Below are 24,150 nucleotides of genomic sequence, written 5' to 3' on the forward strand. Positions count from 1 at the left end.
CTTTGCCTGAAACGACATTGTTTGCCACTATCAAAGGAATTGAAGTCGTTACTTTAAATATTTTTATTTAAAAAATAAAAAAAAGTCATAATTTGTCCAATTTTGGCTTGAGATCTTCCAATTAGGGCAGATGGCGGGAGCGACTTCGTCTTGTATCTTCTGTCAAATTGCCCATAATTCCACTTCGACCACTCTCCTTCACTCTGTCAGTCTCGCTCCCTTTCTTTCCTTCTATCATATTTCTTTCCAGTTTGTTAAGCTCAGCTGATTCTATGCTTTCCTTATACCAAACGGATCATGTAATACATTGGCTACCTAATCGAGTTATTTTGGATCTCACAGGATGACAGAGTGGTCGCATTTCAAGATATCAGACCTGCCGCTTTCAGGTTTTTTTAATTGCTTCTTCTATCTGTATGTTTTTTTTTTTTTTTCGATTTATTTTATTTCAGATATGATGTTATGGCCATTAAATGTTACAATACATCTTCTGGTACTTTTTTTGCTTTTATTTCCCCCAAGATTTCCGTTGTTTATTATTTTCTCTTTGCGTAGTTGTGTCTAAATTTTCGTGAGCTATCATGTTTGTATAATTTTTGGGATGCTAATTTGCTTTGCTGGGCGAAAGGGAGTGTTTAGTGTTATCTGGAACACTTGAGAGAGAGATACTCATTTTATGGTCTGTCATATTTCCATCGATGCTATTCAAACAACAGCTATGTTGATCTAGTGAGTTCTTTACTATGACCCGCAATACCAGCATTGGACAACTAAAATAGACTCAGATCAGACACTTGGCTATGATACTCCAATGAAGGGAAAGATTGCAACAAAAACTGATATACACATGTCAAACATGGATATGTAACTATAGGCTAATGTACTTTTAATGAAGTAAAAAAAAGGGTTCTGCATTGCCTAATTTATCTTTCCATCTATTATATTTTATAATCTTTTACCTGAAACTGTATTTTATATTATCAATGACGTGGAAGGCATTACTTGGTGATTCCTGTGGAGCACATTTCAACTGTCAAGGATCTTCAGAGGAGAGAAGAAGATTATGCATTGGGTAAAGAAATCTTAAACACATGGTCTTATGTGTTTTGACTTTTTTAACTAGTGTGAGGATTATTCTGTTGATCTTCCCTTTTTGTAATGGATAATGTCTCGCCCTGCTATTTTATACAGTAAATCACATGTTAATTGTGGGGAAAATGCTATTAAACCGAGACGCTCCTCAATCTAAACAGTACAGGTATTGCTTCTCATTGGTAAAAGCATGTTACTTTCACATTTTAGGAGTGCTATGGAGGGGCTGATGTGCATAGTTAGAGTGCTGTAATTGCTTGCTTCAACTAACTTTTAAAGCATCCAATCTTCAAAGTCATTGAATCAATATTCCAGCAATAATGTATTGTCTATTGTCTCCATCGCCTTCAATTTGAATTGACATAAAACTAGTTTATGAGTTTGTGCATAAACAGAGTATGTGCAAAAGAACTTAAAGTAGAAACAGCAAAGAACTTGCACATGCACATTCTCAAAGTTGAGAATATTTTTATGTGTGTTGCATGGTTTCATGTATGAGAGATCTTTTTAAAAATACTCAGGTCTAAGATGGCAGATCATTGTTACTTTCTAATGATCCCACATTGTATCATTGATTCTTCTATCTCTTTGATGTTTTTCTCAACCAAGTCCACTGTTGATTGCAAGTTTGCAACCAAGCAGGGATAGTTTAAATGCAGAATTTGTTGGTGGAGTTGGTGTTTTCTACATACACATACACTTGTAATTTGTTCTGCATCCAGAGTTGTATTTTATTATCTAAGGCAATGTATAGATGCTTTTCTGATTTACTTGTGCACCTCCTTGTATAGTCGTATTTAATTATCAAGAATCATATCACTTACATTTCAGACACAAACTGGCCAGGTGTATCCTGAGCTGCAATTTTTTAATGATTTCTTCAGTTCTTTTTGCATATAAATTTGATTCTAAGACCAAGTTTAATTGGAAATTCTTCTCCTGCCCATATGTCAGGTTTGGTTTTCATCAGCCTCCATTGAACAGTGTAAACCATCTGCACCTCCATTGTTTGGCATTACCCTTCATACCCAAGTAAGTCATGTGGTTTTTTGGAAACTACTGTGCTCAGATAATTATTCTGATTTTCATACATAAAAAATGTCCATTAAAATTGAGAAGATTTTTAATTCATAAAGAGTTTCAACAGATGGAAACATGTAAAATACATGTCTTTAGGACCGATTGGGTTTATTGAAGCTGAGAAGTTGCTGCAGAAGATAAAGCCCGCATAACTCATACTGCATAGGTGTGATTGTGTCCTATTCCCTTTGTTTTATTCAATTTGACTGTAATTGACATTGTTGTTTCATACTGTGGATTGTGATGAAAAGTTAACCTCATCGCTTTTCCAAACAAATTTGAACACATTATTTAACGTGCACATCTTTATGCAATTCTTTGACCTTCTGCCCCTACTGGTAAATGATTTTTCTGCTACACATGAATGACAAATGCAGGTTTTTCCATTGACCGATATCGTCCATCATTTAATATATACTAATCTGCAATCATCATTGGTTCTCCTGCTTCAGGTAACAATACTTGATGCTATTATATATTACATATGTTCTACCTGATGAATGTTAAGATCATTTCTAATGAAGGAAGTACTAGTTTCAAATACTAAAAATGTTGATATTTCACTGAGCTTTTTGAAAAACTTGAATTTCTTCATTTTAGATTGGTCTATTCACAATTATAGCATGATCCCCAAAATTTCCCATGCTTACCTTGTTGTTCATGTTCGGTCAGCGGTCCTTGTTTCCAAGCATTGATGGTAGCTGGGCATAGCACTTCCCATTCATGCTCTTGAATTTCAGGGAAAAAAAAAGTGTCATTTACTTCTCCCTTATTGACTTGAACCTCCAGTTTTCCTAACAGCTCCTTGCATTGGTTTTGGAATTATGGTATTTCTAAACATAACTGTATGATGAATAAAAGGACTTCAATCTGGTTTGCAATGCTTGGGTTTTCCCATTATTCTTTTCTTTTTACTACTGTGCTGAAGATATCTGTTCTCTCTCAACAAAATTAGATTGATAAGGAAATGGCCTTATAATTTGGCAAATGAAATTACCTGCTGTTACACACTTACAATTATGTTATGGTGTTGCGTATGCATCAATATGTAAAATTCATTTAGGTGCATCTTAGGTTTGTAATTTTATAACGCTAGGTATGTGTTAGAATTAGATGTCATTAGAGTCATCATATAACGGTGACATTAGCTGTTTGTTGATTGAATCAGTTGCAGTATCATTTCATTTTATACAAGGATTCTCCAGTTTGAAGTTTAGTGGATGGTGTTGCCCACTACAAAAGTTGAAGTGATGGTGTATCAGTATCCCAGCTTTTTAATATAAAATTGACTTGGTCAGTTCTAGTTTTTATTTTGTGAACCATTTGCATCCATCAAATGGTTGGAATTTAGTTTTTGACTGATACCAAAGTTCAAGTCAACTCCATCCTATTCATATTTTGTTGTTGGGCATATTTAGGCCTAGGTGCTATTTAGTCCACCATTCTATCACCAAGTGAACCAAATACACAAGGTATAGACTTAATCATTTTTTGGATAACTTCTATCTCCAAAACCTTGTGCGTACCATATTTATCTACTACTAACTTTTTTTCCTTAGATGTTTTTGTATCACATTTGAATATTTTCCTGCTTTAGGTTAGGTATTTAGATTGACTCATATAACATAACTTTAATTCCAAAAGTATTTGCAAAGAAGCAAACTCAGATGAAGTTAACATGAACTTTTGCTCACCCGCTGATTCTTCAACATCAGTCGGTTCGGACCTCCACTTAGTTTCACCCAAGCTTCATCCTGGTCATGGACCTTGGGGATGCCAAAAAAATTGCAAGTTTCTTTTTTTTTTTTTTTTTGGATAAAAAAAAAACAAACCAAAAAAACCAACAGCAAATAAAAACTTCCCAAAATCTAAATTCCCGGTTTCATCATTGGCCTGTATGATGAGCCTTCAGGACCTACATGGCATAACTAGCTCACAATATCTTGTGCAATGAAATCAAGACAGCTTGCAAACCCTTCAAGATTTTCCTGCTGATATTTTGATATTTTTACGTTATCATCTCTAGATCTAGGATGGAAAATTTTTTAGCAAAAGCAGAGTGGTCCACTGTTAGGTTGTGTGATACTCTATCTAGAACAGAGTGGCTAACAAAAAGGAAAGGGAGACTTGAATGCTTACACGTGCACAACACATTGATGACTTATTAATTGTAGTTTACTGGCTCCCTCTTTCTTTTTCTTTAGACTGTTTCAAGACCTTTGTTGATAGATCAGAATCTCTTCTGAACTGGAAGTTCTGTATATTGTTAGAATTCAAAAGACCATTAACCTGGTTTCAAATTTTAGGCTTGATAGAGGGAAATAGCAGTGAGCATAGGAAATTCACTTTTTTAGAAGGAAATGACAAAGATTGTGTAGAGGAAAATTGAGTTTGTGTAAGAATGCTTTTAAATTATTGCTAATGGATAGCAATGATGACTTAGACAACTTTCAAACTATTTAGTAGATTTGACTTCAGAAATTTGGTCCACATAATTATTGGCTCAGTTAGGTGTTGAACCAATAACCCTGTTTTTAATCCCTAAATCCTGGCCATTAAGTTGAGGAATCAATTTAATAAGGACCATTTTTGGCTTGAAAAACTTTATCCCATTCTATCAAGCAGAATGTGACAAAACCTGGTATTTTAAGATAGGTGTCCCATAAATTAGGTGAAGCACTCCATAGACAACTATGCATAACAAATCCCCAATAAATTGTGTTAAAGCTATGTTTATCATACTTTTGACTAGCCAAAAAACTAGTATTTAGAAATAATTGTACACACAAATGATGAGCATAGACATCATTAAATAAAGCTAATATGCAAACAATCGGACAATTATTTGTGGAGGAAATTAGATTATATATTTGCATATATTTTAGTGGCAATTTTTGTTTGGTGAGTATGCATAGCTGGCTCTCAATGGACATTGCTTTTCTTCCTTAAAGTATGGCAGCCATGAATTGCTAGAAATTCTGAAGCATGGTCAATGTGTAAGTAGTCTCTTTCAAGAATGCTTTTTTATATACGGTTGTGGCTTCTCAAGTACAGCTGTATAATGTGTTTTTAAGAGAATTATAATGACTGCTCGTGGAATAGAATAAAAAAAAAAAAAAAAAAGACGTATTTGTTTGATATTGTTTTGTTTTGTTGTCATTAATGTTTTATAGACATTTAGTTAAATTTTTATAATCATAAAGAAGAATTTTCCAATCTTTTGTCTACGTATTAGAAGAGGAGAATTCAAATATTTGATGAACAAGAAATTAACCAACGGTATCTCTAGCTGTACTCTGTTACTTGCTTCGTTTATGTGAATTTTGATAGTTTTAAGGCAAGATGACGCGGCAGTCAGATACGGCGAGTGCGGTGTTAATTGTGGTAATGAGTTGGGCAATAGGTTGGGTTGTGGTGGGCAGTTCTGGGCCCTCGTTTCCATAGGTGGTGAAGGTGGGCTCTCGAGAATCTTAACTCGAATCAAAAATTTAATTCATGGGAATTTGGAAGACTCTATAAGACCTAATCCTTGGGGCCCGGCTTCTTAATTGGGTCCACATAGAACTGCCACTTTGGCATTTAGTACGGGTCTTTTCCAGTTCATCCTTCCACGTCTCTCGTCTCACTATCTGTGCTGTGCTAAAATTTGAAGTAACTTTGTTTCTTCCTAACATAAACTTTTAAGAGAACTTGCAAGTATGCTAGTATATGTAACTTGCTCATTTTCTAAGTGTTTTCTTAATAAAGCTAGTTTGTTTACGAAGTATGAAAAAGCAAAATTGAATAAGACAAACCATATTGAAAAAACCCTCCTATAACTTTGTTTTTCTGCAAGCATTCATTTCAAACATAAAAATTTAACCTTACTCGTATTTTAAGCTAGAAATCTAACTATCAACATATAGAATCCAATTGAATTTGAATCAATTAGGTTTATTTAAGGTATATGTCCATAATAATCTCTTTACCCAAAAGAAGTGTTACATGATCATGTGAATTGTGCTAACTTGCACACGCAATTCCATCCTAATTGTATTGAAGATTGACATGTGAAGAATTAAGAACTAAACTCTCATTTGCCTTTTAAGTTCCTAAATATACATATCCAAATATCTTTGGATATGCTCTATTTTATATATACACATTTGGTGGGTGAATTCAATGAATCATTCTAGTGGAACAATGTCCATGTACTAATGGTTGCATAGGTTTTTGGACAATAATTCTTGAGATTTATCTTTTGGGACCCATTTTAGTGTTTGAAGAGGTGCAAACAAAAATTAAATGCTCGTTCTGGTCCCTATAATACCAAAAGAACTGGTTTCTTCTTACTAGGATCAATTGCAATTCTTTTGCCATCAATTAATTTTTGGTCCCGAATACACATGAAAATGATAAGTTAAAAAAAGTTCAACTTAAGGTTTACACAGACAATAACTTAATACGTATTTAAATAATTTTTCAATATAAAAATGTCATCACTTCAAATTTTTTGACATTAAATTTTTTGTTTTTCGTTTTTTCCTTAAAAAATAAATAAAATTTATTTGTTTAAATTTGTTTTTTTTTTTTTTACTTTTTAGAAAATTATTTTTTAAAATAAAAAATAAATTTTATGAAACTAAAAATAATGGTTTCTGAAATTCTGCTTTCTGTTTTTATTCTACATTCCTCCTTTTCTTTTTCCATTTTTTATAAGACTTGTCCTCATAAAGTTGTATTATTATTATTTTCTCTATCTATATATAAATCTGATGTCATTTATTTATCCAAAATATATAGGCATTAGTTTTATTATCTTTATTAAAATTCTGTGCTTTTTTTCATCTCTTCTCTATTTAGTATTATTTTTATATTTATTATTATTTTCTCTATCTATATAAATCTAATGTCATTTAATATTATTTATTTATTATAATACTTAGATATTATATTTTTATCAATTGATTGTATACAAAATAATTAATAGTTAATTTAACTTTGAATTTAAAAATTAAAGTGTGAAATATTTTTAATTATTTTGTCTTAGATTTTATATTTATGGCTTAATAAGGGAGAGATTTGATAATTGGAAGAATTTTTCGCACCATGAAAAAGGAAAAAATAATTTTAGGAAAAAAACAGTTTTGAGAAAATAAGTAACATGTTACTAATAAATAAAAAATTAAAAACAAATGACTATAATAAAAGAGACCTTAATTTTTACCTCTCAATTTTTAAATTTATATTTTACAATTTAATTTTTAATTTTATCAACGCCACCAAAATTTAATAAAAAGAAAATGAAGAAAAAGATAGGGATAAAAAAGATTTTATGGATACCACAAGTATTTATTCTCCCAAATTAGAATAATTGTTGTACACTAAATTATAATTTAATAATAAATATATATACAACCCGACAATAACAATAGATTCGGGTTGAATTCCCTCCTTCCAACGCTCAAACAAAAACTTAGAAAAATTGTTACTAATTGCTACTGGAAGTCTGTAAGGCAACCAATTAGACTAGTCAACCAAAGTTAAAGTTGGGGACCCCAAAATAGAAAAGTATCAATTAGTAGACTTAGTACAACACTTAATGTTGTTCCAATTTTGACCTCACTTTTTCAAGTTTGTCCTTGCCCATGGTCTCTTTCAATAACCATTATCTTAATGCACCAACGACCTCTTTTGTAATAGACATTAATTAATTATATCCTAAAAAACATTAATGAATTATGTCATCATAATAGCCCCCTAATTCTTGTCAAGAAGGAATGCTCGTCTTCACTCAAAATACTTTCTCTTAAAAAATTATTGATTTACTAAAAAAATAAATTGAAAATCAATCTTTTCACTTATGCGAGAAATTGAAAATCTTGAGTTGAAGTCATTCTGACTATAATCGTTTTCACCAATTTGACGAGTAAAGGAAAAGACTATCTCTACCATACAATTTGTAGTATTATTTCACCCTATTGAACCTCTTAAGCTCCATTTGTTTTTCAAAAATATTTGGTTAAAAATTATTTTTATGAGTTTCTAATATTTGGAGCATTTAGAAAAATTAATTAATGAAAATTATTTGACTGACGAACAAAAAATTAAATTATTTTAAAGAAAAACAATTATTCTTTTTAACAGAAAAAAATATTTTATAAATATTAATAAATTTATTATAATAAAAGAAAAACTCAAACACATTTATTAGTACTGATGTTTAATTATCATAAAATTTTAAAAAATAATTATTTTACAATTCAAATATTTTTATTAATTTAAAGTTTAATTTTTTCAAATAAAATTTTTAATTACAATCAACAAAATTAATTATTTTTAGGATCTTGAGAAACACCTTTTTGAAAGTAAGTTCTCTCACCCAACTTCAAAAATATTTACTCTTACTATTTGCCACCTTAACATATTTGAATATTTCCACATTTGCAATTTCCTTTTTTTTTTTTTAAATTTTTTTTCACATATAGTGATTCTCTCTACTTCTTGTCACTGGTATCACAGTACCACCCTCCTCAAATAAGCCTTCTCTTCTCCCCTGCCACCAAGTCACCAACTTCAAGCAACCAAACCTCTACGAGAGACTTCTTCTCCTATATTCCTTTAATCCTTATAAGCTCCCTTTAACCCCTTCTTCTCTTTATTCTCTTTTGTACAACAAATACTTCATGGCCACATCTTTTCATTTCTTGCTCTGTTTTATGCTCTGTTTTCTAAACATCTCTGTTTCAATATCAGAGACTTTGTTTCTTCCTTTAACCAACTCTCTCTCCACTACCCAGTTCACTTCCACCCATCACTTTCTTAAATCCACCTCTACTCGCTCAGCTGCTCGCTTCCGCCACCACCACCACCGCTTTCGCCGTCTCCAAAACAACCAGCATCGCCAAGTCTCTCTTCCTCTATCTCCAGGTAGTGATTACACTCTGTCTTTCACTCTCAACTCTTATCCACCCCAACACGTCTCGCTTTATCTCGACACAGGCAGTGACCTTGTCTGGTTTCCTTGCCAGCCATTTGAATGTATTTTGTGCGAAGACAAAGTAGAAAACACCACCGCTTCATCTTCGCTGCCAAAAATTTCCTCCACCACAAAAACTGTCCACTGTAAATCTTCTGCATGCTCTGCTGCCCACTCTAATCTCCCTACCTCCAACCTCTGCGCTATTGCCAACTGTCCATTAGAGTCCATAGAAACTTCAGATTGCCGATCATTTTCTTGCCCGCAGTTTTATTACGCTTATGGTGACGGCAGCCTTATTGCTCGCCTTTACCGCGACTCTATTACATTACCATTAGCAACTCCCTCTTTAAAACTCCATAATTTTACCTTCGGTTGCGCCCACAGCGCCCTCGCCGAGCCAGTTGGAGTTGCTGGTTTTGGCCGTGGAGTGCTCTCTTTGCCAGCCCAGCTCGCTTCCTATTCTCCTCAACTGGGGAATCAATTCTCTTACTGTTTGGTGTCTCACTCGTTTGACTCGGATCGAGTCCGCCGTCCGAGTCCACTCATTCTTGGCCGTTCTGATGAAAAGGAGAAACGGGTGAATAACGATGATCATCCACTTTTTGTTTACACTTCTATGCTTGATAACCCAAAACACCCTTATTTTTACTCTGTCGGGCTGGACGGAATTTCTATAGGTAAAAAGAGAATTCCGGCGCCGGCTTATTTAAAAAGAATCGACAGAGAAGGAGGCGGTGGATTGGTAGTGGATTCAGGAACTACTTTTACAATGTTACCGGCGAGTTTGTATAACTCGGTGGTGACTGAGTTCGATAAGAAAGTTGGGCGAATTTATGAGCGAGCCAATGACGTTGAAGACAAGACAGGACTCGGTCCGTGCTACCATTATAACATTGTAGTAAATATTCCTAGTTTAGTCTTACATTTCATAGGGAATGAATCCAGTGTAGCGCTGCCTAGGAAAAACTATTTTTATGAATTTTTAGACGGTAGAGGTGGAGAGAGCAGGAAGAGGAAGGTCGGATGTTTGATGCTAATGAACGGCGGAGATGAGGAAGAGCTCAGCGGTGGGCCAGGGGCGACCTTGGGAAACTATCAACAACAGGGGTTTGAGGTGGTTTACGATTTGGAGAGAGGAAGGGTTGGGTTTGCAAGGAGAAAATGCGCATCTTTGTGGGAAAGCTTGAACCAAGGCTAACATGCGCTGGCGTTGACTTAGCTGTTTGAAAGTTGAAATTTGGTGGGTTTGACCGCACGTGAGTGCGATGTAAGTAAAGTAAGTAGAGTATAAGTGGATTTTGCGGTAATAAGGTGGGTTTGGATAAGGTTATAATTAAAATACTCGCACTTCATTTTTTTGCTTGACTTTTGACTAATGATGTATATATGGAAATGTTTATTTTTTTCTGCACATATGTCGGCAAATGTGAGATGGCAAAAAATGAAGTACAAGTAGAGCTATAAAAGCATGTGTAAAATTTTTTATTATTTTAAATATAAATGTCAATTTTTTTTTGTTTCCAAATTAGTTCTTGTGATTGTATAATTCAAATAATACATAAGACTATTTCGTCGATGGGTGGAATGGGGTTATCAGAATCTTTTTTTTCTAGTACTAGAAGTTTCAGTTCTGAATATAAAATTATGTTAAATATTCAACGGATAGCGTTTTGTTTCTCTTGGTGAGTCTGTTGGCTCGAATCTGAATTAGTTAAGTATGTAAATTTAGATACTGAATATTTTAAATACCAATTAAAATAGCAAAATGCTTATATGGATGGAATTTCGAAAATTTTTTATTTCTGATTAGAGTAAATTATGAACAATATATTACCTTTGGGGAGTTCTTTAGTTAATATCATTTTAATTCAGGTGTAGATTAGTTTCATTCATGTAAGCGGATGGAGGCTTTGCGCTGAGTTAATAAGTGTGGATGATAGTACGCAAAAAATTGAATGGTGATCGATCTATAGTCATTCTGAATCAATGGTACTATTGTCGCCCATTGATGAGATATTTTCTCTCGTTTGTTTTGGAATCAATGATATTTTCTCAGGTAAAAGCCTATTGAAACTGCCCAAGGCTTCCCCTGAACTTTTAGTTGAAGAACCGAAGCTGGGATTTTATGGCAATGTGGACCATCTTCTGCTCAAATTCTCATCTCAATGACTGTCCTTTTATTGAATTGTCCTTTGCTGTATAACTGTTGATTTTCCCTTCCTTTCTGGGACAATTTGCTTTATACTTTACATGCCATTTTATTTGTTTATGGTTTTCATAGATTGAAAATATTAAATTTAATAAGTTTCTACATTGCCAGGTAATAATTAAAATATATATAAATACTTACTTGTAATAGAATTAATAAAAATGAAAGATGGATCCTAATTATTAATTACAGCAGAAAATGAACTTTCGGTTTACCGATCGTCGAAAGGTAATGGCGTGCATCCTCAGCCAAGAAATGGATAAAGCGTATGCAAACTTAGCCAGCTGTCAGGTAGATCTGAAGCTTTTCATGAGAACAACACTGCTCTAAGTACAACTTTCACTGTATTTGGACTCCTGCTTGCTTTATATCTACGCTTGATCGACTTGTATTCAATGAGCTTCTATCATTTATTTTTTCCTTTTTCCCCCTTAAATGTTGGAAAAGGAAACCAATAAATAATTTAATATTAAAATTGAGTTGAATTTGGAAATTTATGTTTGACACTTCGAGTAACTAAATTTATTTATATCTTTAATTAAATAACGCGAAATAATATTAGCTTGTTCATAATGATTTAATTGTATTATATCAAATTATAGTATTATATTTAATTGTATGCACGTGTATATGAATTTATAATATTATGGTAGTAAATTATCTGTTTGTGTGCATGCATGTAGAAGTTGGGCTTTCACGTCCAACTAAGATGGCTCAACTACTAATCACCCACTCAAAATTTGGATATTTTTGTATAACATTAGTTTCTATCAAGCATTGGTAAATTTTTTTAAAATCAAATCCAGATATCGTTTAACACTTAAATTCTTCATTTTAGATTGCTGAATAATGTTTTTTTAATTAATGAAAACCATTTCTCATTGCAATGCTTGTTCAAAGTCATAACTAATATTCTAGTACGCGATTTTGGTTTATTTTTCGGAGATTTGAATTTTTCTTTTTTACTGCCAACTTTATACAGTTACTGTTTTACGGTGGAAGGCTCTCGGTTGCCGGAGTGACGAGTTTGGGAATATGTATTCTGCTTCCGAGACGGCGACACGGAACTGACTCCGAGCAGGCTTTGGGGTCAACTCAGAATTTGGAATGCAAACCAGCTGTCAAACAGTGTAAATATGAACGCGCCGATAAAAGAAGATTGGCTGCTTCTGCTGTCCCACCGACCAACTTCACTTTCCGCTCGTACGGTAACTCTAGGTAAGAGTTCTTTTATATTATATGGTGGGACCTCTACAGTAGGTGGTAATTGTAATTTGGGAATAAGTTATATAGAGTTGGTCCACAGTGTCACCCATGTATTAGATTAATGAAAAGTGTTTTTCTTTGAAAAAAATTGAAATTTTAATATTTTATTTTATATTTGAATTCACTATTGGCAATATAAAAAATTTTCTTTTTTTGAATATTTTTATAATAAAAATAACTCGAATTTAAGACATTTAATTCGTGCGGTTTTTAAAAAATGCAAAAAGACCAATTATGCTACTCATATAAAAGTTTTTTTTTAAATAAAGTTAATATTTCAAATAATAATTGTGCTTCAATATCTAATTGGACAATCTGGATGGATGATGACATCACCTCATATTGCAAGTTTAATATATTTTACAAAATAAGGTTCTCTTATTCTTTATTTATAATAATTTTCATAATCATGGAGAATTCTTTATTATTTTAGTAAATAAAAATGTGAGTTATTCTATTGGTAATTGGAATTTAAAAAAGTAGAGTTGCTGCCTAAAGAGCAAACAAGAATCCATTTGGCAGTAGAGATGGGTTCGGTTCGGTGGTTCTTTTTAAATCAATGAGTTGGGCTATTTTATTAAGTGAAATATGGTGGGACAAGCCCAGTCATCAAATAGCATGGCCCTGAAGTACACGTGGCAACAAAACGATAAACGCCGCCAACAAGTCCATTTTCAAAAAAAAAAAAGAAAAAGTAGATGATGACGTGAGAACGACTACTGTGTATTCTTTTTAAAACAATTAAAAAAATAAGGGGTGGGTGTGTGGGTGAGAGTGAGGGCCTGGACACAGCTGGCTGGCTGGCTGTCGCCATACGTGAGTTTCCAGATACTTCTCCACGTTTTTGCATGATGGCTTTCTTATTTTGACGTGTGGGCTCCACCCGTCTTCTTACACTTGTATGCATGTCATTGGGAAATGGACGTCCAATAATCTGAGTTTTTTTTTTTATTTTCTTAAAAATTTCTCTTAACATTTGGAGGAATTTGATATTCAATATTCTATATTTTTTATAAAAACGTATTAAACACATTATATATTTTCTATTTAATTAATAAAAAAAATGATTATACTTATATCATGACATGAGGCCTTCATTATAAGTTTATTAGGCAATAGTCACCATCAAAATGATTAGTATCCATCAATTTGAAACGACGAATAATCTTGTCGTCATTGGTGATTCTTGAGTGGATGGATGGTGCTCAAAACCAAGAAGTTCTGCAGTCACCAAACATATATTTTGTCGTCTTTAGTGTTGGACTATTTAGTATTTATGACCTAAACGACTGTTTCCTAATTATTGCAAATTTCATAAATTTAAATTATAAAGCGTTAAATTTAAGATACTTACAAAATGTGGTATTTCAAATATTTTTCCACTTTTTGCCAAAAAAACAAATCTCTTCCTATGGCTCCCAATTCCTGATGGGTGATGGTCCATATTTTGGATTTTACAATTTGTTTTATATGGTTGCTTTTTGAAAATTGATGAATATAATTAGACAGCATTTTGATTCTCTTTTCCCTTTAATTTTAATATGGTAAAATTAATATACAAATTATATTAAGTTCAATTAATTAGTAATTTTGTTAATTTAAAAATTATTTAAAAATTCTTTCAATTGTAATTAAAAAAATACCCATTTATTAAAATATAGATTTTGCATTAATTGTTTTTAGTTTACACGACAAAACATGCCAGTGGTGGATTTACAAGTACCCATAACTTTTATTTATACCAAATGCATTCTAAATATGAAATTATCACTTTTTTATGTGGAATGCTTCTTAATTCTTTATATGGGTATTGACTAATATCAAATTTTAATAGTTGATATTGGTTCTCGAACAGCTTAATTGCTTCTATTACACTTCCTTAAACCTATTTTATCTGTAAATTTGTATTTTAAATATATATTATAGCCATATTAGTTTATTTAGCACCATATTGAATCTTGATCATCTGAGTTTGGAAATTCAATTAATTTAATTATGACTCAAAATCCAATATTTTCTTGGAATTGCAGAATTGGAAAATCACTATTTCCCAATATTGTCTACAAAGATGTGAACAAAGAATGAGGCAACGACAACCAACAAAGAAGCGACCAACTTGCATCATGCAATCTTATTATCGTACAAGTAAAAAAGATTGTGTCACCTTTTATTACATGTAAAGATAGATCTACAATATGGTCCTAGGCTATTTCAATTATTCAATATGTTACAAGAGAGACACCAATTATATTAATTTTATAAGTTATACATTAAAATTTTCATGGTTTTGATAAAAATTATATCCCGTCCTAGCTTTATATTTTTATTCTATTTAAATAAATAAAAAAAGAAAATTTCAAAAAAGGTACCGATGTACTTTCATTAGAAAAAAAAGATAAAATAGTAATAGAAAATTTTTTTTTTTTAATGGCAATTAGTTATTAAGTTAGTGTATAACTATAAATAGATCTATACAGATAAAAAAAAATAGGTTATTTATTTTTACAGGTCGAAGAGTTGAATATTTTAAAAAAAAATTATAAGCCATTTCTCTGGGCCGTAATGTCAACATTTTCTAGCCCATTTGTGCTTGATGAAGATGGCCCATACGTAGTAATAAGAAATAGAGATTCAGACTACCTGAATATTAACTCGTGTTTGGCAAGTATTTTCCTAATTTATAAATGCACTTTGATTTCAACTTTACAGTATTCAATTCTAACAGTTTTTAACTGAAATATGGGATTTGGCGCCATATCTCAATCTCCTCCTTAAAACGGTTAAACTTAAACCTCTTCAACTGGTTTCGTGAAACACGCTTTTGCTTAGGAGTTTCCTTGGCGATCAATATATTCCAAAAGGAAAAAATTAATGGAACCTAATCCTAATTATGGATGCAAAGCATTACATTCGATGCTTCCTTTTTCTGTAACTTTTCATCATTATTCTTCCTAAATTTTCCTTTCCAAGGTTCCTTCACATTTCATTCTTTTCAGTTTCCAACAAAGTTTAATCCACACATGCAAATTCCAATTCAACCCAGATTGTCTCTATTTTTTCTTCTTCAAGAAATCTTACTTTTCTCATCATATGGGTTGCACTCAATTTTACTTTTAAGATACTAGAGAACTTCCTTATATTTGTTCATATCTATGCAGGTGATTTTCACTGAGCCAGAACTGATTTCTATGCTATCCATATGCAAGGGAACATTCCTGAAAGAGTGTTTTCTGAAGATATTGCTAAGATTACTACAGATGTTTAAATCAAAGGAGACTTTTAGGGACATAGTCATATCAAAAGGAAGTGATCAAGAGTCCTCAACTTCGAGAACTAAGTCAATCCATCCACCAATTGAATCCCATTGGCTTCTTCCATCTAAAGAACAAGACAAGCCTTCTTCATTATCTAATACAGGCATTAAGTCAATGTTAGCTGTTCCAAATAAGATTAGGGACTCATTAAAGAGACGTGGGAAGAGCCAAAGCTTGCAGATCGTCCTGGAAGGAGCTCATGAACCCAAAGATGAACAACTTGTTGAGTCTTTTCGTGAATTATTGTTTCTTGAAGGTCTTCTTTTAGGAAATAAGCACAATGATTATCACACTCTCTTAAGGTAAAGTAATTTGCTGATATATGGTAGTTTCATTAATTCCTATATTATGTTTTTTTTTTTTTTTTTTTGGTTAAAAAATAAATGTCAGATTTCTTCGAATGAGGGATTTTGATCTTTCAAAAGCTAAAGACATGTACGCAAATTATCTTAAGTGGCGCGAGGACTATAGAGTTGATGCAATTCCGAAGGTGATGATTTCTCCATAAATTTTGTGTCGCATAATCAAATTGTTGAAGGAATTTAATTATTTATCTGGAACTGAATTGTTACTGTAGGAATTTAAGTTTGAGGAGCTTGCAGAGGTAAAGAGATGCTATCCTCATGGATATCATGGGGTTGATAGATCTGGGAGGCCTATATACATTGAAAGGATTGGGATGGTAGACCTTAATGCACTACTACAAGCAACCACCATTGAAAAATTTGTCAAGTATCATGTATCAGAACAAGAAAAGACATTGAATTTAAGGTTCCCTGCGTGTTCAGTTGCAGCAAGGAGCCACATTGCATCCACCACAAGTATTTTGGATGTGAAGGGAGTGGTAAGCATCATATCCTAACATTTACGGGGTCTATAGCATTTTTGTTTGAGCTGCGTCTGAGAAAAAGATTAACTGCGAACGTTAAACAAAACGTTCTTTGCAGGCCATTATAATTGGTTCATAATCAAATTATATCTGTAGAAGTTCGTAAACTGCTTGGGTTCCTATTGGGATTCAAAACTCAAATTATTTTACAATGATACAATTACTTGTTGCTAATCATATAGTAATTCTTAGCCTTTTTGTGGTAGGTCCTGAAATAGTTTGCATCTTGAATTTGCTTAGGGAATGTCCAATTTCTCAAAGCCTGCTAGGTGCATCTTTATGGAAATTCAAAAGATTGATAGCAACTACTATCCAGAGGTAATAGAATTTAGCATGTCATTTTACTCTCAAGTTTTAGATTTTTGTTTAATTGTCATGTAAATGATACTTGGCAATTGAAAATTTCAGACTCTAAATCAGCTCTTTATAGTTAATGCTGGATCTGGGTTCAGGATGCTGTGGAAAGCACTTAAGGCTTTTCTTGATGCTCGTACATTAGCGAAGATTCAAGTAATATATTTGTATATATATAACTTTAATTTCCGTCTCAAGAATGTGCATTACTTTGTATTTGTTCAAAAAAAAGTACTGAGTTTTCAATTTCAGGTTCTCGGATACAACTACCAAAGCAACCTGCTTGAAGCTATAGATGCAAGGTGGCATGTCGATCTTTTGCATATTTATATGCATAATTAAGTATATACATACTAACTATTCATGCTTTTAGTCCGATGATGAATGCCTTTCTAAAGCTTCATCTATATGTATATATATATATATATTAGTACCATTAAATTCTGCTATTCTATTTCTTTCAGCAATTTGCCTAGTTTTCTTGGAGGAAATTGTACTTGTGCTGATTATAGAGGTTGCCTATTTAGTGACAAAGGACCCTGGAATAATCCAGAAATCACAGAATTGCTTCAGGTTAATTAAATTCTCATCTGTCAAACACTTTGTTTGATTGATTTGAAATGACTATTAATATTTAGTTTCAAGTTTTCGGAGTTCTGGATTTAGATGGATATTTCATTTTATTTCTTACAGGCAGTTTCAGCAGTAGAAGAGGTTAACAATAATGGAGAAAACAGTAGCGTGACTGCAGACGAGACGCCGGTAAGCAATAGGATACTTGCAACCTCTACAAAAGAAGAAGTTTCAGAAAGTGAGGAAACCAAATTCCTTCAGGCTCAGAAAATCCGAGCTCTAGAAGAAGCACTTGTAAACACAAACTTTGTACAAGTAATGTTCATATCATTTGTTTCACAGAAAAGTTAAAAAATTTCTCTGCAAAATTCTGATTCTGAATGAATTTTGCGTTCCAGAAAATCAAAGCACTGGAAACAGCTCTTGAGGAAACCAAAATGGTGAGTTTTAAGAATATTTTTACTGTTAAGAGAATTAAATTCAAATCATTTTTGGTTAATTAGCCTACTTAAAATGTTTTTTCTCCTCTCACAGGCATTGAGAGAACTAGCAAAGCACATGGAGAATTTAAGAACTTAACCCCATCAGGCCATGCCTATCAATCAATTTAACCTCTAATCTTTCATTTCTTGATATAATTTCTAGCAATGCAAAGTGATGGGAAATGACTCACACGTGTCATTATTGTTTTGGTTAAATAAACTAATATTTAAGCATATTTAATAATTTTTAATTAATTTTATTTATGTTGATCATTTGTAAAGCATATTTAATAATTATGGATTAGAGTTTCTAGCTATAAGCATTGATGTTTAAGATGAAAATGATGAGTGAAAATATGATACTCCCCATCATTTGGGAGACAGTGCCTGTGCCTCCTCCCCCACTCTGGACACAAAATGGCTTTTAGCGAAGAGCAATTATATGATGCTAGTTTGGCAATGAACTGTATTTTCACAATCACCTTAAAAATAGATTGATAATTAAATATTTTTTCAAAATTTATAAATATAAATGAACGAAATCCTATTATTTATAATTAGATTTATTTCTTTATTAAAAAAAATTAGTTTTATTTCTTGACAGAGTGGCAAGATCATTAGCACAGAAGACAGGTGGTTAAAGTTTCATTACACTTGTATTGTCTTTGTGAGCTTTAATTCCTAGACAACTAGAAATTTGTAATTTTTGTTTTACTCTTTAATTAATTTTAGAGGTGGTTTTGAATTATTTTTATTTAATTATTTCCTTTTTCTGTTTATTTTTATTTGTTGCTTTTAATTTTACTGAGTATATAGTGTGTTAAGTTAAGATAAAAGATAAAATTAAAAAATAACTAATATTCATTAATTTTCTCCAAACAAGAAAACGCAGAAATAAGCGTCAATAAAAAACAATGCAAATCCCACCATAAATTTTCCAATTCCCAACCAAACCCTTCTCTCCCTCTCTCTCTCTCCCTCTCTCTCTCGATCTGTCCGCTTATGGTGATTTCATAAAACGAAAACTCTTTTGAAAAACAGATTCCACACACTGTCATATATTTTCGGATCGTCTTTTAATCTGCTTTCAAAAATACTTTTGTTTTTATTTTTTGAATTTCCAACAAAAACAAGAGGTAAAAAAAAAGAACAAAAAGCACAGATCCCATTTGTTTCGAGATGAGCACTGGAGAGATTCTCAGCATCGAACCTCTAGAGCTCAAATTTCCATGTAAGTTAATGGATCTATTTGGGTTTTTGGATTTTTGATTTGATTTATAACTGTTTTTTTGTTTTTTGTTTGATTGTTTTTCTGTTTCCTTGATTAGTTGAATTGAAGAAGCAGATCTCCTGTTCTCTTCAATTGTCGAATAAAACTGATAATTATGTCGCTTTCAAGGTATTTCTTTTTAGTTTCTCTCTCTCTCTCTCTCTCTTTTATTTTTATTTTCTTTCTGCGGATCAAAGGATTTTCTGCTCTGTTTGGTTGCTGGGAAAATTAGGGGATTAAGGATTCTGAATTATTTTCCCTGTCCAAATTTGGGGAATAGAGAAACTGGAATAAATATTCATGGCTAAATACAAATTAATAATGTAGATTCTGGTACTATTGAATTGGAAGCACCGATTTAGATTTTTCTTGAGAGCTTGGTTCATTTTAATATTGTATTAGTTGATGTTTAGGTCAAGACGACGAATCCAAAAAAGTATTGTGTTCGACCAAATGCTGGGATCGTGTCGCCTCGGTCCACTTGCGATGTTATAGGTGCCCATACAATGAATTTTGTGATTTTTGCCTTTTCGGTTATGATTTTATGATGTAATTGTTAGTTACGGATCCATAAGCTATGAACATTCATTCAGTTACAATGCAAGCGCAAAAGGAGGCTCCTCCTGACATGCAATGCAAGGACAAGTTTTTGCTTCAGAGTGTGAGGACAGTGGATGGTGCAACTGCAAAGGACATTAATGCAGAAATGGTAATTGCTATGACAACTTCATCCTAAATATGAATTTTTAAAGTGTGAAATTTGGAGGTTTTGTATAACGGTTTTTTGGTTGTGTAGTTCAATAAGGAGGCAGGACATGTGGTGGAAGAGTGCAAATTGAAAGTGCTTTATGTTTCTCCACCTCAACCCCCTTCTCCTGTTCCAGAAGGGTCTGAAGAAGGTTCTTCCCCGAGGGGTTCTGTGTCAGACAATGGGAATACAAATGGCAATGAGTTTTCTAATGTGGGTATTGAAATGCCCCATTTTGTTGATAATTCTCTAAAAAGTTAACTTTTAGCTTAAAGCCATTGATGACATGCTTTTTGCTGTGAATACAGGCTACAAAAGCATTCTCTGAGAGGTTTGAACCTCAAGAAAAATCTTCAGAGGTAAATTCTTTTGCATTTGTATGTGTACAATTTACATGCCAATGGTGGATAGCTTACCCAATACATTGTCTTGATTTTTATGATTTTATGTCTATCTCCATCTCAGTTATGTCTTTTTTCTCTCTTTTCAATGACAAGAAAGAAATAGCCATATTTAATTACTCTCTTTAAGTGATAGATATTATATATATGTCTACAGGATCATTTGGTTTAACTTATGGAGTTATGGCTATATTTAGCCAGAGATGTGTTTTCCCTGAATTTTAGTTGTTTAAGCAGTTCCTGTAAGCAAAGACAATTTTGGGATATTTTAACTTTAGTTTACAGCAATTATCTATATATCCTGTTTTTCAATTTCTTTGACTAGCCCACAAGTACACTTGATTTTGCTGAATGAAAAGACATGAGCCGTTAGTTTTTGTGAATAAAGTGAGAGTTTTACCATCATTTTCTATTTTTCTTTTACTCTTGCTTTTCGGATTCTAAGTGAGTTCCTGGTGTGTTTTCACTAGGACGAAATTTTTCTCTGATAAATTTTAATTTTTTGAGATGCCAAGAATGTTACAGAATTTAATATTTAGTGCTTCATTACCCATGTTACTTTTTCTAGTCAAAATGTTGTGCTTGACCAGATGAAGCGCTGAACAAAAATGAAAATAATGCAAACACCAGTAAGCACCTTTCTCCCTTTGACCCACGACTAACTTGTGCTTCTTACAACATATTCTTCCATATCATTTAACTGAGCTCTCTGCCTACTATTAAAAAGGCCTTTTGGAACCTGTGTTAAAATGATTGTTGTGATAGAGTAAGAACAAGTTCAACATTGTGCAGCAATTTTCTGGCTTGAAGTTGCTTATTTTGACCTTCACGCTATGAGACATAAGGTTATAAGGACCTTATCTCAGCAATTGCATCTTTTCGTGTGTTTTGATTAACACTTGATAGAGGAATAGAACTGAACTTGCAGCTATTGCAACTCTTAAAAGTTTATTGACTTGTTTGGTTGAGGATGTAGAGGTGTAATCAATTGTGACCCGTAAAGGGGTAAATAGAAAATTGTTTCCATTTGTTAAGATCCTTACGGTCAGAGGTTATGAAAATAAATACCAGAAGATAATGCAAGATCATTTAGACATTCTGCTTAGTTCTGGCAGAAAGCCTGGTAAGATCATTTAAACATTTTGATGAATTCTCCAGATAAATTTTAGATGTTTGTTTCCCTTTCATGTGTACTATGGATTCTTTCCCTCCTTTTGTTTCCCTTTTATGTGTACTATGGATTCTTTCCCTCCTTTCTGCCCCCCTCTCTTGTAAATTAGAATCTTTTGGAATATGTTTTTGAAATTCAATGTTGTTATATCTGCATTGTAAAGCTTTAACATGTATGATTTTAGATAATAAATGCTTTTGTCTTGTCCTTTAAATCTATCTCTAATTTTCTCTCACACGCACTTCTATTTTTTGGTCTGCTCTCACACACATTTGGCATGTAACTTGACTTGTGTTGATGTGCTATAAGTTGTTTTGTGTTTGGTACTTTTTTTTTTCCTTTTTTCGGAATTATATGCTTGGCCATGCACATAATTTAAGTACTGATGATAATACTTGGTAAAATTGCAGGCAAAAGCTCTTATTTCAAAGCTGACTGAGGAGAAAAATAATGCAATGCAACAAAATACTAGGCTTCGTCAAGAATTGGTGAGCCATTTTATTATTTATATCTTTGCTTATGGGGTCAAATTTTTTGGATTTTTTGACATGCTCTACATTTAAGTTTTGACCTCACTTGGATGTGGGATGGTCTGTTCTCATAATTCATGCTCCTTTCTTCTCGTCTTTGGGCCCTTCCATTTATTCATAATGTTCAAGTATCTTGTCAGTCATGTTGGAAAAAATTAAGCCAATTGGGTAAAATCATGTGATACGAAATATGAAACCAGTAATTGAGTATGAAGATGTGAACTTTCCTAGCCGATAGGCAAGCAGCGAGTCTTGGTAATCACATGTTGGATTCTTAAGCAATAACACTTAGGAAAAGTAAGTGTTTCCAGGAGGAATTTATTTCTTGCTACTACCATCCATTCCAGACCTGTAGACTCCAGAGTAATATAAACTTAAGATATAGAAAGAGACCAGCATGTTTATAAACTAAACAGATTTCATAACAAGGGTTGATTGTATTTGGATTCATTATTCAAGTTCCCATAACACTGTGGGAGGTCCAAATCAATCATTGGCACTAGAACCAGCTTATTTCCTGCTTTATCAGTTTGGTTGTCTATTGTCAATTTTGTATATCATACCAATATATTTAATCGTATTTGTTATCTTCTGTCTTTCAAGTTTTATGCGCGTGCATCATGCATTTATAATGTGCTTCTTTTTCTGATATTACTGACCCTGGCTCAATTTCCTGAATTCCCCATTCCTGTCATGCATAATTGCTATTATTGAAGTCGGTATTTTGTTTAGATTGAATTCAAGTTTATTCAACAATAGCTTATTATGAATCTATTTTAGTCTGGAACCACTTCTTGTTTGCTCCTTAAAGCCTCTGAATATAGAAAATGCATGCAAAGTGAATTTGAAGTTGGGAATCTTTATCCTGACAATTACTTCTGTGGTTGGTGTACTGTCTTCCATTCTTATAATCATTTTGATTAATGGGGATTGCTTGCTTGTGGCATTGCTCCGTGCAGGAACTCCTAAAGCGTGAGGGCAACAAAAACCGCGCAGGTGTCTCATTTATGTTTGTCATGTTTGTTGGTTTGCTTGGCATAATTCTGGGATATCTGATGAAGAAGTCATAAGCAATGGCTCCAAATCGTGCCTTGGCCATAATTTTCCTCTTATTTCCTTTCCATCACCAATCAAAGAATGATGATGAAAGGAAAAGAAACTGATGAGCAAAAAACATGGTGCATTTCTTAGTTAGCTTTTATGAAATTAGCAAACTTGTTTAGGTCAGATGATGTGTTTGTAGTCGAAGAAGACCACTCAGACTCGTGCTTCCATTGACATGCATTCTTTTTGTAACCTAAGATGATTTTCTTTCTTTCCTTTTTTTCTTTTTTTGTGAATTTTTCTTTTGTTTCTTTTGTGCTTAACTTTGAGAGATCCTGCTCTTGGTAATACCAAAAGACTTAATAATCTACATGTCTTGACTTTGTTGGAACTTATTTTGAACTCATTTTGACAGTAGATGTTCAAAGCTAGCCAATGTCTTTTGACTTTGACTCTCACTTTCACTAGTGAAAATTCTTTCACGCGATATCGTTTACTGCCCACTGCGCCTAAGCTAAATGAATTTTGTTCCTTATTGTTTTAATTGTAATATTAGGACTAATATGTTTAAAAATGTTTTAGGTCATAAAGTTTTATGTTTTAAGAATATATTATTAAATATAAAACAATATATAAAAACGACAAATTGTGATGGCAATATTAATTATTGAAATAGATGAATTAATTAATTTTTTAATAATCTGTTTATCAATATTAGATTTTTTTAGGCAAAAAAAAAAAAAAAAATTCTTTTCATCATAATTCA

At 32.7% G+C, this 24,150-nt stretch overlaps 4 protein-coding genes across 7 annotated transcripts; all 4 read left to right on the forward strand.

Annotated features, from left to right (window-relative positions):
* Positions 1–52: 52 nt before the first annotated feature.
* On the forward strand, positions 53–12,722 carry HINT4 (histidine triad nucleotide-binding 4). Of its 3 annotated transcripts, none has more exons than XM_020678613.3 (8): positions 53–205; positions 343–389; positions 996–1,072; positions 1,192–1,258; positions 2,047–2,124; positions 2,240–2,338; positions 2,550–2,624; positions 11,006–12,722. In XM_020678613.3, exons 1-6 carry the CDS (start codon positions 131–133, stop codon positions 2,322–2,324), a joined length of 429 nt encoding a protein of 142 aa, XP_020534272.1. In that variant the 5' UTR covers positions 53–130; the 3' UTR covers positions 2,325–2,338; positions 2,550–2,624; positions 11,006–12,722. The 3 variants fall into 3 exon arrangements, with proteins under 3 accessions (XP_020534272.1, XP_020534273.1, XP_020534271.1); XM_020678614.3 differs by lacking the exon at positions 11,006–12,722 and adding an exon at positions 3,341–3,482; XM_020678612.3 differs by lacking the exon at positions 11,006–12,722 and adding an exon at positions 2,845–3,072.
* Positions 8,632–10,658, forward strand: LOC105632261 (Eukaryotic aspartyl protease family protein). The gene has a single exon (XM_012214582.4). It carries the CDS (start codon positions 8,838–8,840, stop codon positions 10,329–10,331), a length of 1,494 nt encoding a protein of 497 aa, XP_012069972.1. The 5' UTR covers positions 8,632–8,837; the 3' UTR covers positions 10,332–10,658.
* A 2,718-nt stretch (positions 12,723–15,440) lies between the features above and the next one.
* LOC105632260 (Sec14p-like phosphatidylinositol transfer family protein) lies at positions 15,441–18,968 on the forward strand. 2 transcript variants are annotated; one of them, XM_020678620.3, is made up of 10 exons: positions 15,441–16,224; positions 16,313–16,412; positions 16,500–16,766; positions 17,052–17,129; positions 17,220–17,321; positions 17,418–17,467; positions 17,630–17,738; positions 17,859–18,032; positions 18,137–18,178; positions 18,273–18,968. In XM_020678620.3, exons 1-10 carry the CDS (start codon positions 15,761–15,763, stop codon positions 18,315–18,317), a joined length of 1,431 nt encoding a protein of 476 aa, XP_020534279.1. In that variant the 5' UTR covers positions 15,441–15,760; the 3' UTR covers positions 18,318–18,968. The 2 variants fall into 2 exon arrangements, with proteins under 2 accessions (XP_020534279.1, XP_020534278.1); XM_020678619.3 differs by having other exon boundaries at positions 15,453–16,224; positions 17,859–18,053.
* A 147-nt stretch (positions 18,969–19,115) lies between these two features.
* Positions 19,116–23,775, forward strand: LOC105632259 (vesicle-associated protein 1-2). Its single transcript, XM_012214580.4, has 8 exons — positions 19,116–19,451; positions 19,549–19,619; positions 19,904–19,985; positions 20,084–20,199; positions 20,287–20,451; positions 20,547–20,597; positions 22,221–22,298; positions 23,300–23,775. The coding sequence occupies exons 1-8, from the start codon at positions 19,400–19,402 to the stop codon at positions 23,408–23,410; spliced, it is 726 nt and encodes a 241-aa protein (XP_012069970.1). The 5' UTR covers positions 19,116–19,399; the 3' UTR covers positions 23,411–23,775.
* Positions 23,776–24,150: the final 375 nt, after the last annotated feature.

Source organism: Jatropha curcas, chromosome 4 (genome assembly GCF_041381405.1).
Source record: "Jatropha curcas cultivar XTBG-Jc1 chromosome 4, XTBG_Jcur_1.0, whole genome shotgun sequence".
NCBI classification, from domain to species: Eukaryota; Viridiplantae; Streptophyta; class Magnoliopsida; order Malpighiales; family Euphorbiaceae; genus Jatropha; species Jatropha curcas.

Bases quoted from the DNA above. Each gene is read 5' to 3' on its own strand.
- HINT4 (XM_020678613.3), top strand. From the start codon at position 131: ATGGCGGGAGCGACTTCGTCTTGTATCTTCTGTCAAATTGCCCATAAT. The intron at 390-995 runs GTTTTTTTAATT...ATGACGTGGAAG, and splicing joins ATCAGACCTGCCGCTTTCAG to GCATTACTTGGTGATTCCTG. The intron at 2,125-2,239 runs GTAAGTCATGTG...GAGTTTCAACAG, and splicing joins GCATTACCCTTCATACCCAA to ATGGAAACATGTAAAATACA.
- LOC105632261 (XM_012214582.4), top strand. From the start codon at position 8,838: ATGGCCACATCTTTTCATTTCTTGCTCTGTTTTATGCTCTGTTTTCTA.
- LOC105632260 (XM_020678619.3), top strand. From the start codon at position 15,761: ATGCAGGTGATTTTCACTGAGCCAGAACTGATTTCTATGCTATCCATA. The intron at 18,054-18,136 runs GTAATGTTCATA...TTTGCGTTCCAG, and splicing joins TAAACACAAACTTTGTACAA to AAAATCAAAGCACTGGAAAC. The intron at 18,179-18,272 runs GTGAGTTTTAAG...CTCCTCTCACAG, and splicing joins CTCTTGAGGAAACCAAAATG to GCATTGAGAGAACTAGCAAA.
- LOC105632259 (XM_012214580.4), top strand. From the start codon at position 19,400: ATGAGCACTGGAGAGATTCTCAGCATCGAACCTCTAGAGCTCAAATTT. The intron at 19,986-20,083 runs GTGCCCATACAA...ACATTCATTCAG, and splicing joins GTCCACTTGCGATGTTATAG to TTACAATGCAAGCGCAAAAG. The intron at 22,299-23,299 runs GTGAGCCATTTT...TGCTCCGTGCAG, and splicing joins CTAGGCTTCGTCAAGAATTG to GAACTCCTAAAGCGTGAGGG.